Genomic DNA, 18,010 nt, shown 5'->3' with positions numbered 1-18,010 from the left:
CCCTGAATTGAGCCAACGGAGTGCCCCTGCCATAAGGAAGGCTAATGGTATCCTGGGCTTGAGTATTGCTAGCTGATTTAGGGGAGGTGATCCTTACCTTATTCTTCCGGGTGAGAACACACTTGAAGTACTGTGTCCGCTTCTGGACTGTTCAGTGCAAGAAACACATGAATATACTGGAAAGACTCCAGCAAAGGGCTGTATCAGTAAGGGTCAAGAGAGTTGGGACACACCAACATATGTAAATACTTAAAGAGAGTGAGAAAAAAAATAGCACAGGTCTTTCCATTGGTGCTCAGTGGCAGAACTAGAGGCAGTGGCCACAAACAGAAACTCAGAAGTTTCTTCTGAATATCAGAGAACAGCTTTTTACTGGGAGCATGACCAGTCACTGGCAGAGGTTACCCAGAGAGGTGGGGGAGTCTCCATGCTTGGAGATGCTCAGTAGCCGGCTGGACATGGCTGTGCGCAAGTGGCTGTAGGTGGCCCTACTTGAGCACAGGCATCGAACAGATGACTTTCAGAGGTGCTTTCCACCCTCAACCATTCTATAATTCTTTGTAATTCTGTGAAATGTGTTTTACCTTCTCTTTGAAATTATATTTGTCAGATTTAAGGTGGCAATTCTTTATTCCCAAGAGTAGTAGATAGTGAAGACCAGGACTAACAATAGAACTCTAATACAGTTTAGAAAGTCATCTATAAAAGATGCTTGATGAAGTCATTATGAAACAAAATGTGAACTTGGTTTTGTGGAAAGATAAACTTAATAATTATCTGGAGCTGGGAGAGAGGCAGAAAAACATGCTTTTTTCCTCACCACACTGTACAGTCTTTTGCTTTTTTCCTGTGTTGCTATGTTCATGGCTTTGGTACTTAAACCAGTTTCAAGTTTAAAGACTACCTGCCTGCCCACAGCCTAGTTTCAGTATGTAGTGCTGAGGTATGAAAAGGACTAGTAATATCAGTGCAATACTTTAAATCCACTAAAAGACAATTTTTGAACAATATTTTATGACACAGTCTTTCAAGAAATGTCTAAACAGAACAGAAATTTGAAGTTACAGTAGTAAAAATACTGTAATGACTCTACAAAGGGTCCTACAGGTAGTTTTGACTTATGTCTCTGACTTGAGAATTTGACTTTTGTGTCTGAGAATGAAAAAGACATGTAAGTAATGGCTTTGCATGAAATGGAATAGAAGAACAGTGCTTCATTTCTTAAAATGTTTCTTCCACAAGTGTTGTAGTTTGTATCCAACTGCACGTGTGTTTTTTTTCTAAGCTACATCTATGTTGTAAACACATTCTGGTCTCAGTAAATTGTAAACATACTGCAAAGACAGCTGCATACTTAACAACGAAGAAGGTCAAGCTCTGATACTGCCATATTGACTTGTATGGAATTATTATTATCTGAGAAGATCACAGTCTTAAAATGCTCAAAAAGAACATATATACGGTTCAGAAAAAATATGCCAGCTGTAGTCATCCTAGCCTATTTACTGAATACTTTATTTTTAAATATTTATTAGGTGTATCAAAGTATACCTAATATATAAAAATTACTACATATTAAAATGTAGTTTAGTAATTTTTCTTGGTAATGCTACAGATGCACAGATTTGTTCTCTCTTGCCTTTGAAGATATTTGGTTTATGCTTTTGATTCCTGAGTACACGTTAAAAAATGTTCTAACTCATGAACCATATATATATTTTAACTGTTTCTGTTGTAGGTCCCATGCAGTGGCATGTGTCAATCAATTTATCATCAGCAGAACTCAAGCTCTTATGTTGCACATAGATTCTTTTATTGAGGTGGGTGTATATTCTTGGTTGGAGGTTTAAGTCAAATTACCTATCTGATTTATCAAGAGGTTTGAACTATGTTTTGCAACCACCTCTACACCTAAACTCTCCATTTCTTACTGCCCATTCTTAGCTTAAGCCTCCATGAAGTGAAGTTCACTCTATATGCTTGTGCTCAGAGCTAACTACAATGTAAGCAAAAGAAGTAGGTGTATTTCAAAAGATGTTTCCTTTTCCTAAGTAGGGAAAGCTCTTGTTGTGTAAAGGCACAAAAGTAATGGCAGCAGTCTGTCCCATACCTGTCCTGAGAAGTGCATGTCACTAGGCCTGTCTGCCTGTCGGAGTAGTGTTACAGAACTTGGATGAGAAGGTTCTGGGTTCTCTAGAGTATTTTATTTGCTCCTCTTATGTACTGACACTATTTATATTAGGACCAAATATAATCCAGAAGTACTGTTCTTGTGCCAGGGTTAATACACATTGTCTTATTTATGTATAAAAATATACACTGAGACTGAAGAGTTAATTTGCTAACACGTATGTCTTTAAAAAATAAAATAGTATTCTAAAGTGTGCGTTGGACAACTACAGAGATACATCTATCTCCTTTAGTCAGCCAGTAATGTAAATTCTAATAAAGTTGAACATGATGAATTGAGGTTTTTCAACTGTTACTACTTTCTAACAGAATCTTTTTGCACTGGCTGGTGATGAGGAGCCTGAAGTACGCAAAAATGTTTGCCGTGCTCTTGTAATGTTGCTGGAAGTTCGAATGGATCGCCTCCTTCCTCATATGATTAGTATAGTTGAGGTGAGTCTCATTTCCTGGATGTTCTGCAGATTCCCCTGTTTGACATTGCAGAAATAATGAATAAAAAGCATTCATCAGAATGTTGTTGCTCTTGCACTTCCTAGGTCTTCGTTTCCCTGTAAGACTGAGATTGCAAAACGTTATTCTTATATAATTGCAAACTGACTTTGTATTTCACAGGCAGTGCATATGGCAGTTGTTTATTCTTCGTTAAATCAATTATCCCAGAATGCCCAGGATCACAGCCAGGCATTGCATGACCCTAAGTGCAAAGATTGTGTTGAAAAATGTAGCACTAGTGCTGAAACTGCTAAAGTTTACACATTGAAGCTGTCACTTTTTCGGGTGTGTTGACCATAACAAGGAAAAAGCATATTGTTTTACATTGCTGAGATGCTCTTTGAGCTGTAATGAAAAAGATTGAACATAAATGTTCTATTTTATACAAGTAATTTGTTTTTATATTGTGTAGTACATGCTTCAAAGGACCCAGGATCAAGATGAAAATGTGGCTCTGGAGGCATGTGAATTTTGGCTGACTTTGGCTGAACAGCCAATTTGTAAAGAGGTATTATGTCGGCATCTTACTAAGTAAGTATCAAGAATTACAGCTCATATTTATTTTCAGACAGTCCTCTTAAAATTTCAGATGACTTGTTCATAGATTCTCTTAGAGACAGTGTATATGGCTTGCAGTATGCTTAGAAGAATTCCATAGCTAGTTCTTGTTCCTAGTAAAATTGAAAAAACTTCTGTCTGTTTCAGACCCCGTGAACTCCAGAAACAATTTAACTGTGTCACTGTAGTACTTACCTCAAATTTAATAAGCTGTTACACTTCACATGAATGCAAAATGCACTTAAGTGAACAACTCTATGTGACATTACGCATAATATCTCATGTATGAACATGTCATCTTATGTAGGCATCTCTATGCAGTGCTTCAATGTGCATTGTCATGCAAAGGGTTCTTCATTTTAAAAAGAGCATAAAATAAAATGACATATCTTGGATTTAGGAATCAATTTTGTATAAATTACTCTTACAAGTTAACTTGAAGAAAGCCTGTACAATTTGTTCCTTCATACTTCTGTAACGTGATGGTTTGATTTTCAAAACCTACTTCTTCAAAGTTTCCAAAAGTCTTCCTGTGCCTCAAGAGACAGATCTTTGATTGAATGGGAGTAAATGTCCATGTGTGTAGTGTAAATCTTTTTTTTTTTGCAACAGTGCTTGCAATTTCCTCCAGACTAATTTGAAATCTTTTACAACAGGAAATTAGTTTTTCAGTGTTGCCATCAAATGAATACTCTCTTTTCATTTATGAAGACTTTTTAAAAATGGATAGAGTTCTCTGAAAATTTTGAGTGGAAGAATAGAATGATAGGAGATGCATCCTTTTCAGCAGAAAATAGCATTATAGATGTGAAGTAATTAAAATAGAAAACATTTTTTTTTTCCTAACCGATTAACAAGTAGAAATTTCAGATTAAAACATGTAGTGTTGCAGAGAAAGACTAGGAGTTAAAACCAGAAGAATGAGTGTTACAAGAAATTATTTTTAAATTTCACAATGGTCTGATTTAATTCCTACTTTTTTAGTTCAAAAGGCAAAAGAAGTCTCTACACACACCACATAGTTAACAGCTACTAGCATTAAATCTCTTTTGGCCTACATGAGCCTTGACAGTGCAACAGCACCACACTCATTTTTTTAAAAAGCTTTTAAATTTCTAGAAAAATAAATTATTAAAAGTCACATCATGTTTTCCCCAAAATCTTTCAATGTCATGTATGTTTAAGGCAACTTATTTGTTGGTGAGTCCTGTTGACTAGGAAGCTATATAAACTTGTCAGTATTTGATAATCTTAAAATTTTGTATGTTAAATTAAAAGTGGGACAGGATCTTCTTAAAACTTGTTCATCTGGTTTCTAATATCTGTTCCATTTTATGCCTAGGAACTTCTTTATAAAATGTATACTTCACAAAGTATGCTGCAGAAATGCCAATGATAATATTTATATTTACTATTCCTTCATTTAAGGTTTAGAACATAATGTGGCACTTCAGTGTGTGAATATTAGAGCAAGCTTGATACCTTCAAAAACAATACTCACCTGCAGAACATGCAAGATTGAGTCTGTCATTGTTGCTGTGTCATCCCTGGTTATTAGTTTCATTTGGCTTATATGTGCTTACTCGTTTTTTCTTTTATTGAGGTGAACATGTTTTAATGGGAAGTATTTGACTTTTTTCCTTAGTACTTTTTTAGCTGTACATCTGTACGGTTGGAGCGTTATAGCCATAACCTTTTCATTAATTAAGTAAATCTTAATATGGATTAGTCAAGATTTCTGCAATGTTGAAAGCTTGTCTTACTGAAGAAATCATGAGTTGATAGGAGAGATTGATGTAGTTAGGCCTCTGTCTTTAACAATAGTGAGGTAGAGTCTTCATCAACAAGTAAATAAAGTGACAAGCACTATTGGCAAGAGTCAACTTTTTTTTTATCACACATATTGTAGGAATTTGAGTTCTTACTGAAAACCTGTAGATGTAATTTCTGAAAGGTGCTTCCGAATAAATTAATCTGTTGTGCCATTGGGCTACTTCTATTTAAAGTTTGTCATTTGAAATAACACTTTTTCTCATTACAAAGTATTCATGAATCTTATGACATAGAACTTGGCCTAGGTAATAGCTCTTCTTATCAAGCTAAGGTATTTCTCTTATGCGTTGGGAGGTGAGGGTTACAACCAAAATTATGGCCCATATAAATTCAAACCGTTTTGCTTTTATATGTGTTACTTTATCATGTGTAAATATTTCTTTGTAGGCTGATACCTGTGCTGGTAAATGGTATGAAATATTCAGAGATTGATATTATTCTGTTGAAGGTGAGCAAATGTTTCTTTTACTCTGTTGGAATACTTGCTTAGGTTCTGACCTATAAATCAGAATGGTTCAGGTCAGAATGGGCAGACGTAGCCTACCATCTTTTCAGTAGAGAATTAACTTTCTGGGGCAAAGTAGGCTGTTCCAAATACTAAATGCAACTGATGCCATGTTTGCTGGAAAATAACCTGTGGCTCTCCTACTTTGTCCCAGTCTCCTCTCACGCGGCTTAGGCAGAGCTGGGATACTATTACCATGAACTACTTCAAGAATTCAGCATTAAGAAAATGTTCAAACTAATTCTAATGCCTTCCAGGTCGAATACATAGCTTTTTCCATCACTACCTATGTCTGTGTATCAAAATTTCTGAATCACTTCTTTATATTTCATTCCCACTGAGTAATTTTTTAGCGAGAAGGTTACTTTGGGGGTGAACATACCTCTCTTCCTTGTAGCTTTCTATTGCTTTTCTGGCAAATGCAGCAGTAGAACACTGAAACAGTGTCATCTCTTTGGTTGAGCAGCGCAGGTGGGATGTGAATCTTTTATGCGCTTCAAAATCTTGAACTAAAACTGCACTGTTAACTTCCTTAAGCAATACAGTTGAACTAGTTTATCTAATAAAACAATTTGGTGACAGGGGGATGTTGAAGAAGATGAAGCTATTCCAGATAGTGAACAGGATATAAGACCTCGTTTCCATCGTTCGAAGACGGTGGCTCAGCAACACGAAGAAGATGGTATTGAAGATGATGACGATGATGATGATGAGCTTGATGATGATGATACTATTTCTGACTGGAATTTAAGTAGGTGAAAGTAATGTGTTGAATGCTTTGAACAAGAGCTACTTACATAGTACAAGAACCACAGTAAAAAGACAAGGAATACGAAGGCTTTTTTTTGACTACAAAAAAAACCTGCTGACATAATTGGTGGGTTTGTTGGAGGGGAGAGCCTTTGAGATGTCACTTTGACTTTATAACTATATTGGCAAAAGCTATCCATCTGTAAGCTTATTTTGAGTATGGCAGATCGAGTTACAAATATCTATTTGATACAATTCAATGGAGCTTTCAGGCCTAATATTTTAATTCTGTGAAATAATAGGAGTCCTGTATCACTTGGTTAAATTCAGTTTAAAAAGAGAAAAAAAAAGCTTTTCACATTGATAACTGGAGCAAGCTTAATTATTGCTGTCTTTAATTTCAGTCTTCCCTCTAAAATTGGTTTGGGTTTGATTTGGTTTGGGTCGTTTTTTATTTCTATGTGAACATTCTACTGCCTATAGCCCTTACAGGTATTTCTTTTCTCAGTGAGGAATTTGCTTCTCAGTACAGTACTTTAGTTGTGAAGATAAGAGATAGCTCTCAGGAAACCAGAGTTCAGATGTCCTGTTGTGGGGGTCATAGGACCTTTAAGTTAATAGGCTATGTTATAAGGAAAGAAAACACCACAAACTTCTTTTTTAAGTTCAGTGACAGAAAATAGCTATTGAACTTCTGACAACTCTGATTTGAATTTGCTTTGCAAACAAACTCATTGTGAAATAATGCTTTGAGATGTGGACATAGCTACATAGGGTCTTTCCTTCCCAAGACCAGAAGTTTTCACAACAGGTGAATTTTACTTCGGGCTTATGGCTGAACAATTTTGAGACATATCTGAAGAGTTATTGCTCTTGAAAATATGCATGCAATATGCTTGTTTCTGTAAAGCTGCATCTTGGGAAAAAAGTGTAGTTTTATATTCTTCATATTCTTTTTGTCGCTGCTGTGTGTAGAGATTGCAGAATTAAATATGCATTTTCTGAGAAAGAACTCAAATGACATAAGGTGCCCAGTGTGATGCACTGTTTTGATTAAAACAGTGGGAAAGCTGAAGTTGTTCAGGAATGGTGGCCCAAAAGAGAAAGAGTAGAACACTTCAGAAATCTGTAATAACATATGTTATCTGGATTTGAAAAAATTTGTATTATCTGAAAATCAGAATTGCATGCCCTATTTTGTATCTGGTGTTCCATATTTGACTTCCAGTTTGAACAGAGATGAAGCACCAGCATAGCTTGACAATTACCACTATTGCTGACTAATGAGACCAGTGCAATTCTTTATGGCAGATTAAGAAAGAATTTATATTTAAATAGCTTTCTAAGAGCTGTGGCTTTGCTCAGGAGCACAGTGGATCCCCCTGTAGTGTAATGGAGTGGAAGTATGTTCCCTCCTAGTGCACTGAGAATCCAGCTCAGAGTTAAAATGGGGATTATATTGCCTAACTACAACTGTTTGTATAATAAGCAGAGATTAACACTGTTAATTCCCTTCAGGGAAATGTTCTGCTGCTGCTCTAGATGTCCTAGCTAATGTATTTCGTGATGAACTCCTACCACACATCTTGCCACTGTTAAAGGAATTGCTCTTCCACCCCGAGTGGGTAGTTAAAGAATCCGGTATCCTTGTTCTTGGTGCAATTGCTGAAGGTAAGGCAACAGTTCATATCAGGTTGCTGATTTTTAAATTGATTCTAAAGTAGCTTGGGTGAATGTATTAATGCAAAAAGTGTGTCTCCTTAGCTGGTTTGGTTTTGGCGATTAATCTCTTCCATCTACTGATAGGTGACTACAGTTATTTTCTTTTTAATTTTCAAATTTATGCGTATTTGGGAGGCTAAACAGATAACATAATTTCTTTTATTTCTCATTTTCTAAACATTACAGTATAGAGGTGTTGATGTCTCTCAAAATACTAACTTGATTTCATAGAAGATAAGTGTTTAATAAATTATATCTTTGGATTTTAAGTGTTTTCAGAAATGGAGAAGACCATTCCTGTGGCTTCAGTGCACTAAGATGCGTTTTTTAGATGGTCCTCCAATTAAAATAGGCTAAATTCCATTCTTATTTACTTACAGTCTTGCTTGGCTTTTGCCTGAAGCTCCAGCATCTCTGATCTCTGTCCCTTTTGCAAGCTGAAGAAGTAGATTTGTGTTCCTGCCTGGATTATCTTTTTTTTTCCCCTTTCTGTCTAATGAGCGTAGTTTTTTTTTTACAGTTAATAGAAAAGTTTTAGTTGGTTTTGATATGAAGTCCAGCGAGGTGGAAGTTAGTACTTCTGGCAAATCTCAGTGTCTAATTGCCCTTGCTGACTTGAAGAGTGCAGCTTTTATTTGTGGTCAATATTGGTATGATTTTAGGAAAAATGAAGAAATTTTAATTTCTTAAGGAATCCTTTCTCATGTGATGATTTGTTGTCAAGACAGTCTTTCTCTGCTTGGTGTTTTCTTGCTTTTTCTGAGTAGACTGAAGTAGGAACTTAAAGCTTTAGAAACTTTATTTGTAGTACTTGCTGTACTACATTCAATAAAACATTTCTGGAGATTGGGGAAGCACTGAAGTAGAAATGTAATTGAAAATAATGTAACTTTAATTGATGATGCAATTGTTATCTAATAATTTTAATATTTTCATTATTATGCAGTGTTATAATAATAATAATTATTATTTATGTAAGAGGAATTTTTTTAGAACCCTAAAAAATATTTTAGTATAAAATCATATAAATTAAAGAGACTTGCTTTGTTAAAATATTTGTATTTTTAATTGCATGTTGTGTTCCTATGTGATAGAGAATGAAAATATGTCTCTCCTAGGGAACAGAAAACAGTGGAATTTTTCATTAATTCTGGTAGTGCAATAGCTATATTTTTCTTTCCAGGCTGCATGCAGGGTATGATTCCATATCTTCCAGAGCTAATCCCTCACCTTATTCAGTGCCTCTCTGACAAAAAGGCTCTTGTGCGCTCCATTACATGCTGGACTCTTAGTCGCTATGCACACTGGGTAGTTAGTCAACCCCCAGACACATACTTGAAGCCATTAATGACTGAGTTGCTAAAGCGTATCTTGGATAGCAACAAGAGAGTACAAGAAGCTGCCTGCAGGTAAGCCAAAGCTTAAGCAAATGTCACTATCCATTACACTGCTTTTTTTCCCATAGGAAGCTATTTTCATGCCCTTATCAGTCAATGCATGACTCCATTTCTAGCTCTTAACGTATTCTTCCTCTTAAAGTAGAGTAGATGCAACTTTCTCCCAAATTGTAATAACATGAAAAAAGTTAATGTCTATTTCTCTTATGCAATTTGTTTGCAGAGTATCTAAAACACCAACTTAAAAAATTTCTTGTATTAAATTAGCTGTTTGCAACACTTCCTTTCAATATATGCTGTTTCATTTACCAGAAATTTGGTCTTTTTTAAAAATGTCTGTGAACAAGGTCAGAACTGAATACAGTGGAAAGCTGTCCTATCATTAGATTACTTAAAGTATTTGTACTTAGCGTTACCAAAACATTTTGCTTATGATTATTTCAAGGGATATTATCTTTCTCTTGTAATGAGGTGTTGGGAGGTAAAATGCCCTTCTCCTCCATGTCTACTTCTTAAAAACAAATTGATTGCTTAATTAATGGATGCAACATTAATGGAATGGGAATGTGTGCACCCCCTTGTGCATGAAAAAAATTTACATGTCAGTTTTTGTCATACTGGAGTGTACTCAGCAAGCTTTCAATGTTTCTTTGTGAAGCAGTTACATATGCCTCTGAACACCTGAAACATAATAATAGTAGTAGTAGTAGTAATAATAATAATCATAATAACAGCAACCCCCAAATGTCAGTAGTGCCTAAGGAGAGTGATGAGTTCAGAGTTCTTGGGCTAAGCTTTGCTCTAAAGGAAAATATATCCTTGCCTGAGGACAGATACAATGACTTTGTGAAATGTACTTAATAAGATTTAGGAATTAAACCCTGTTTCCTTTTTGTCTCCAAATGTCTGCAAAAATTTGGCTAGCAAGTTTGGGTAGCTTTAACGTCTTCTGTATTTATTCTATTAAAAAAACCCCAAATGGAAAACCCAAGAAACCAAACAAAACAAACAAGGAACCAAAAAAAATCCTCAAAGGAAACTTTTCCACTTCTCCTCAAACTTTCCTTGTCCAGAACTTGGCTGAAAATCTGCATTTAGTCAAACACAGCTGTGTTGTGGTGTAGTTAAATAACCTCACCTGGTGCTTATGATAGATGTGCAATGGGACATGGAAACCAGGAAATCTAGAATGGAAATACTAAAAATTACAATACACTTAATTTTTTTTTATTATTATAAGTGCATTGTCAGAATTGGAGTGTGTTTTGAGATACTTTCTTTTGAGCAGAAATTCACTAAAATTACTGTTACAACTAAAAATAAACTGGGAAACTTCACTGTAAGGAAAATGTAGTTGTCACAAGTCAAAACGTATTTATTAGCTTTTTTAATTGTAAGGAAATACAGTGAACCTTCTTGGAAAACAGCAAAGAGCTTCATCCCAGCACTGAGTAGTTGCATACATTGTTTATGTCTACCAAATTAAAGATTGAACACAGGATACTGTATGTTTTTGTTCCTAAATTCAGTATGGTAGCAGATTTCTAACATTCACTTCTGTACTTTCAAGAAACTGCTTCTTTAGGTGGCGACAGACAGAATGATATTTTACTGAAAGACATTTATTTTCCTGCTCAAGTTGTATGCCTTTCTGAAAGAATACTTCATAATAAAATAAAAAATAAATAATTCAATAAATAAAGTAAGAAAGCTGGCTATTTAGAGTTCACAGTTCTCTTTTGTTAAAAAAACTGCATTTCTGTATTTGGTAGCACACAGTGGAGTGTTCATCTCTTGCAGTGGTGCATGCATTTTAGTGCAGATACTAGCTAATAATAATCTTATTGAGAGAGCTAGGCCAGTATATCTTCAATAGCTCAATAATTTTTTCCTTAATGTTTCTCTGAAGCAGTGTCTCTGGTGTGGGGGGATTTTTTTTTTATTTTGTTTCATTTTGGATGGGTTTCCTTAATGCTGCTGCTGAAACACTGGACAGACAAGCTGAAAAGTATCTATGATGTCATGATGTATGCTTTGACCAAGAGCAGCTAAAACTGTTAATCCGCTGTGTTGGTTTTAGTTTTCCATGTCTTTTTATGTATTTTTCTATGTTGTGAACAACTGACAGTACAAGGTGATGTTTGCATTGTACTGGCACAGCAGCATCAAAATGTCCAGGTGCAGCTACTGCAAACATTAAAGATAGTGGTCCATTTTTAACTTAAAGAATCAGCTTTTGTGGTGCTTCCTTCTATTTTTGTTAGTATATTGTAACTTTTTGGCTAATGCTTTTCTTTTAAGTGGGGGACTCCCTAAGGAATTCTATGGCAATACTTTAAAATTTTGTTCTTCACAATGTAAGAGCTGGATCCTTATGGGAGATTTTGTTAAAAAAGATCAAAGTTATTTAAGTACCACCTTTTTGGAAGTATATCTTACATGAATTTGAGGACTTTAATATAGCTTTATGTTTAAACAGATAGAGGTTAAGTAGGGCATTTGGGGGTTGTCGTGCTTCATTATTTCCAAGGTACTAACCTGTTTCATTGTCCTTCAGTGCCTTTGCTACTCTAGAAGAGGAGGCTTGTACAGAGCTTGTTCCTTATCTTGCATATATACTTGACACTTTGGTCTTCGCATTTAGTAAATACCAGCATAAAAACCTGCTCATTCTTTATGACGCTATAGGAACTCTGGCAGATTCTGTAGGACATCATCTAAATAAACCAGTGAGTATATCTTATGTTCTGTAGAAGGACTTACTATATTTTAAAAACTTGTTCAGTGTTTTTTGTAGTGTGCTTTGGATGTTATAAACTAGAAATGCTGATATTTCCGTTTACCTTTTATTAGTACTACATGCTTACTGATAAAATACATAGACTTCACGTAATTCTCCCACTACACAAATATTTGCCATTTTGAATGAACAAGCAGAAGTGTGCGATTTTTTGTGAAATGTGCTGTTCATCATGGTTTTCTACATGCTTCAAGTTTTTTTTAGCTCAGAGGAGATATCACTATAGAGACCCCATTTGGACAAAGCACAGATAACACACAGGCGAATGTGGTGGGGTTTTTTTCAGTGTACACATATTAATTAGTAGAAGATGTACTTGTCATGTATTTGCATCTTATTATGGTTATTGAGACTTGTTTTATTTCTCTATAGCGCATCAAATTACATATATGCCCTAGAAAAAGACTATTTTTCATTGTTTCCATTTTACTTGCCATCTGGACCCCACACCAGCAAAGGACCTGTTTTGCAGTCTCTCTCTGAGCCTGGCAACCTTGATATTTTACAGTACCAGGAGGAAGCTAAATGGCAGCTCCTGATGAGGGTGGGACTTTTTTTAGTCAGTTAGAATTTTGTACCTTTGGACATAGCAAAAGCAGTTGCCTCTTTGGATATCTTCTGCAAGCAACAGCACTTTAGAGATGCCTTGCTTAGTGTCCTTGTGACTGTGGCTGTGCAGTGGCAAGGAATCCAGCTTTATATAAAAGGGCTAAGTGCCGCCTTCTTGAGAGATAGGAAATTACTTTCTTTGTGGATTGTTAGTTTGAGGAAGAAGTTTCAGAACTTGTGGTCATGGATCTAGGGTTGTAGCATCAGGGCAGTAGAAGATGGTTGAGAATAGCAGATGGCACATCTAGAGCCGCAATGTAAATATAAAAATGTTTTCTGCATGCCTTGTGGCAATCAGATAGATAACCTGGGCAGGTATGCTGAAACCAAACCTGGAGGAAAAGATTCCCTTTGTAAAGGTACTTATGTGCTTTAGGAAAAAATATCAAATGCAAATTGTAAAATCTAATATTAAAATATTTCTATGAATTGCAACAGTGATTGAATTATAGTACACCTGTCTGTTCCTTCATTTGAAAAAGTAGAATATATCTCGGTTCATTTTAAACTTTGAAATAGAATAGTATGCAGTAAAGTGTTTTAGCAGCATTCTCATTCTAAACAGGAATATATTCAGATGCTAATGCCTCCATTAATCCAGAAGTGGAACATGCTGAAGGATGAAGATAAAGATCTCTTCCCTTTATTAGAGGTAAATGTTAAAATGTGAATATTTTTTATAAAGTTTTCTAGAAACTAATTTCTTTACTAAAAGTGTTCCTCCTAGGAAACATGACTATAAAAGCGGACATTTTTAGCTATTTTCCATTAGGGAAAAAATATTCTGACCGTGGTAAGAAAATTTTATGACTGAATAAATATCCTTAGGTTTAGCAGAAATAATTTAGGTTTTTTTTCTGCCATTTTGGAGTGTTTTCTTTGATAGGATTCTTTTACAAAAAAAGGATTCTATCCTCCTTTTGTTCTTGTCTTCTCTCTCCTTGCTCTCCCTTCATCCCTCCATTAAAACTATTGTCAGACAAGCTGAAGGTATGAACCAGGCCATGTAGTTTAATGCTCTCTACTTGCTGAGTGTGAAGCACCTCTAGAGGAAAACACCTCTAGAAAAATTAGTTTTGTAACTCTTAGGTTATATTAGGGCTTGTTTATGGTCAAGATACTGCATCTTAGTGTAAGTGCTGTCTGAACTCTTGTAACTGGTTTTGTATGCATTTTCTTGGCTAACTCTTAAGATGCTGCTGCTGCTGAGAAATTTTCTCAACTGGTGTACGCAGGAGCAAGTAACAACTTCTGATAGTTGCCTTGGCTCAGCTAAATCAATACTGCCTTTCTAGGTTGTGTTTGCTTAATCAGTTAAATGTTGGTGTACTTAAAATCCTAAGTTCCATATTCCTTCTCCCAAGTAAAAGACTCTTCAGGCATGTGAAGAAAAGTAGTGACTGCTTTCTCTCTCTCCATTTGTTTTAATTCCAGTGCCTGTCGTCAGTTGCTACTGCCTTGCAATCTGGCTTTCTTCCATACTGTGAACCTGTGTACCAGCGCTGTGTAAATCTGGTGCAGAAGACACTTGCACAAGCCATGGTATTTTGCTATAACTATTCCAATGTTACTTCGCTAAACCAAAGTGTTAGCTATGTAAAATTAGAGATGTGCAGGGGAATTGAATATCTGCATGAAGGTGCAGTTATGCAGCTTTTTTATTGTACTCCTGAGAAAATCTAGTATAATTTTGAAAATGTGTACTTATTTGTTGCAGTTGCATAATGCTCAACCAGACCAATATGAGGCTCCAGATAAAGATTTCATGATTGTGGCTCTTGATTTACTCAGTGGTTTAGCTGAAGGACTTGGAGGCAACATTGAACAGCTAGTGGCTCGCAGCAATATCCTTACATTAATGTATCAATGCATGCAGGTGAGATTATAAGCTATCTGATCTACACATTTCCTTTATTCAGAGAATCAGAAACTCTTTTAGAATTGTAACTTTTTTCTTCCTCTTTTTAGGACAAAATGCCCGAGGTACGGCAGAGTTCTTTTGCCTTGTTAGGTGACCTGACAAAGGCATGTTTTCAGCATGTTAAACCTTGCATCGGTATGTTTCTTTTACGTGTTTATTAACTTGTTTTTCAAATGTCTAAGAGGTTGTATTAGCCATTGTTATGCACCCTGTCCTGTGGGTTGCCTTTTTATGGTGTGATACATGGTAATTTTCTGCAAAAGTCTGTAGTCTTTTGTCCCTTTAATTGTTTGTTAAGAAAGTATGTTCCTATTTTTATGGACAGTGCAAAAGTTCATTTTTCTTCTTTATTTTTATAGCTTTTTTTGTTCTATTTGAATTTATTTTTAAGTTAAAATATGCCTAATATAAATCCAGAAATGGGGTAGAGAATAAGGTTTCACTTTGTTTTTCTGCTTTTGAGATCTGTGGAAAGTAGCATCAGTGATACGCTTCCACAATGTTTGGTCTTTCTTCCCCCAGATAGTGTTGAGATGCACTTGCCAGATGAGTGTTTGGATAGGCTTGGAATTTAAAATTATTTGACAGATGTTATGGTGACCTTTTCAACTCACTTTTCTTAAAATTTAATCAAAGATGTAATTGCCTTCTAGTCTTTGTTGTTTTTTCAGGGGTAGCTGAATACGTGGTTATCCCAGTGATTTGGGGGATGTTCAGTCATACGATAAAACTAGTGCTTGTAGCTGTGGTTTTTTTCTTCTCTTCCTCTCTCTCCTCTCACCTGAGAAAGGGAAGGAGAGAAGATTTCTACGTAAAAGTTACATAAATGCTTTTAGGAAGATTCTAAAATCATAATTTGAAAATATTTGAGTTTATCTGCTTAGGTTCTAAATTCCAGGTTAATCTGATAAATAGCTGGAATATAGCTCTTGTTAATCTGAATGTAACACTTTCCAAGTATTTAAATAAGATTACATTATCTTTTTCTTAAACATCCCTTCCTTCCCCACCCCCCCACAATCCTAATGTAATGAGACAAGATGGTTTTATTGTATGATGAGTTTTCAAACTGTTGTTGTTTCTAGCTGATTTCATGCCAATTTTGGGAACCAACCTAAACCCTGAATTCATTTCTGTGTGTAACAATGCCACCTGGGCAATCGGAGAAATCTCTATCCAGATGGGTAAGATTTAATTTTTTTTTTTAAATCTCCGCACACATTTGGAATTATTTGTCTGGGTGTTTTGGGTGAATTTTTTTTAGTGATGCCTTTACATTAATATTTAAATTACATATGTGATCCTTGTCCTTGTTAGTAAGTTACATATACATGTTCTGTTTATATTATGTATATTAATGGTCATTTTCTTCTATTTTTTTTAATTGTTGTTTCAGGTATAGAAATGCAGCCTTATATTCCAATGGTCTTGCACCAGCTTGTAGAAATAATTAACAGACCCAACACACCAAAGACGTTGTTAGAGAACACAGGTACCCAAAAAACAACCTGTACATGGTGAAGGGAATGAAAAGATTTTTTTTTTTTTTTAATAATTATTTTTTGAAATTGCATAGGGGAGCCACACCAGAACTGATTTTGTTATGTATTTGGCTTTTATAAGCAAAAGCAACTCTGTTTTGCACAAGCTCTTACAAGTCTCAGTCTTGCAGCAAATCATATATCTAGATTCTAATTGCTTTCTCTTTTTATAACATTTATTATATATATTTCTCATCTATTTAATCATTATTCCAGTTTTATTTATGTATGAAATATGACAAATGTATGCAGTAACACTTAAAACTTAATTTCTCACTGATTTTGATGTATGCATGTCCTTACACGTGAACTGTAGATATATGTCTAATGTTGGAAAAAATGTAATTGGCCTATATAAAACAATGAACTCTTTGACTTTACAAAAAAGTACACTTTTATTGTAAGATAAACTTACAATATCATACACAAAAATCTAGATCTGTGATGGCAGTTTTACCACAACATAACTGAAATAATGTTTAATTTCTGTTACCTGGTCACTTAGTAGCAAATTCCTGAAAAGAATTCAAATAATGGCATGCATATTTTAAGTTCTGACTTTGCATTCCAAATTGGGAGTAATTCCCAAATGCCTTACTGAATTGGAATTTCTGAGGCTTGTTTCTTTTGCATTCATAGAGGGCTTGTTCTGGTATGAAAAGCACCTTCCGTACTTGAGCAAAAAATTATAGATAATGCGATGGGTTTATTGTTTACTATTTTACTAATTGAGGATTTTTTTTCCTTCTGTTTGAAAAACATCTTGTAAGCAAATGACAGTTTAGTTGCTATTTCTGACATGGTTGGATATGATGCAAGTACAATGGTTCAGTTATATTTTTGAGCAGATAAGAGATAATTTGGAGAGAGATTTTTCAAGGCATTTTTTTCTTTCTGTATTCTCTAAACTTAAAAGCTGCACATTCTCTGCCCCTCTATCTCATTTAGTATGGAAGGTGAACTTGAAGGAAAATTTACCTAGTTTTATGGCATATCATAGGGACTATTTTTGAAAAGAAAATTTTGAATCAAATACCTAGATATGAAATACACCATGGAATAGTGTAATAGAACAGTATAATACTGTACTAGTATAACCGTATAAGATTTTCTTACCTCTGCCCTGATTCTCCTCTGCACTGATGGATGTGTAATACCTGTAACTGAGAGGCATCCAATAGTTTTAAATGTATGTATGCTTCCATCATTAAGAGAATTTTTGGAAGCATCTGAACATTGATTTTTTTTTTCAATTATCTTAATAATTATTTTATATGTGGATGGATAACTGCAAATAAATGTTGAGTGTGGTGTACTTATTACAAGTTTGTTGTGGGATATTTTGTTGTGTGCCACTACTATGTGCAAGAATAGTACTGGTTTTGCTGTAGCTTGCTGTGTAATTAATTATTAAAACAATTGTGAAAACACACTTCAACAGAGATTTTTTTTCCTTGTTCAGGCTGTAGCTGTAAGAATTTACAGATAAATCTTAAAATTGTATTTTCATTTGAACTTCAGTGAAGTTTTGTAAGATGCTAAAAAATTCTAGACACTATGGAAGTTGAGTAATACCAGTACATTAATAGTGAGCTGCATTACATGAAATTAGCATGTTTGAGACTGCTAGTATATCCTACACCAAACTTTTATTTGAGAAAGCATCATCTGCTTTATTGCATGTTTCATGAA

The 18,010-nt window shown here is 35.0% G+C and overlaps 1 protein-coding gene across 4 annotated transcripts in view; it reads left to right on the top strand.

Annotated features, from left to right (window-relative positions):
* TNPO1 (transportin 1) overlaps window positions 1-18,010 on the top strand; it is a 69,541-nt gene that overhangs the window by 42,147 nt on the left and 9,384 nt on the right. For all 4 annotated transcript variants that reach the window (XR_012578310.1, XM_074533681.1, XM_074533682.1 and 1 more), the window contains 14 exons: window positions 1,739-1,820; window positions 2,500-2,622; window positions 3,095-3,213; window positions 5,461-5,521; window positions 6,161-6,329; window positions 7,847-7,999; window positions 9,234-9,459; window positions 12,005-12,176; window positions 13,422-13,508; window positions 14,291-14,398; window positions 14,574-14,732; window positions 14,825-14,912; window positions 15,863-15,961; window positions 16,174-16,269. Coding sequence is in view for 3 of the 4 variants with exons in the window: in XM_074533681.1 (XP_074389782.1) it covers window positions 1,739-1,820; window positions 2,500-2,622; window positions 3,095-3,213; window positions 5,461-5,521; window positions 6,161-6,329; window positions 7,847-7,999; window positions 9,234-9,459; window positions 12,005-12,176; window positions 13,422-13,508; window positions 14,291-14,398; window positions 14,574-14,732; window positions 14,825-14,912; window positions 15,863-15,961; window positions 16,174-16,269 (1,742 nt within the window). In the remaining variant the exon portion in view is untranslated. The remainder of the gene's footprint in view (window positions 1-1,738; window positions 1,821-2,499; window positions 2,623-3,094; window positions 3,214-5,460; window positions 5,522-6,160; window positions 6,330-7,846; window positions 8,000-9,233; window positions 9,460-12,004; window positions 12,177-13,421; window positions 13,509-14,290; window positions 14,399-14,573; window positions 14,733-14,824; window positions 14,913-15,862; window positions 15,962-16,173; window positions 16,270-18,010) is intronic.

This window comes from Zonotrichia albicollis, chromosome Z, assembly GCF_047830755.1.
Source record: "Zonotrichia albicollis isolate bZonAlb1 chromosome Z, bZonAlb1.hap1, whole genome shotgun sequence".
NCBI classification, from domain to species: Eukaryota; Metazoa; Chordata; class Aves; order Passeriformes; family Passerellidae; genus Zonotrichia; species Zonotrichia albicollis.
Note: the sequence above shows the minus strand (reverse complement) of the source record. Positions and strands in the feature narration are given on the sequence as shown.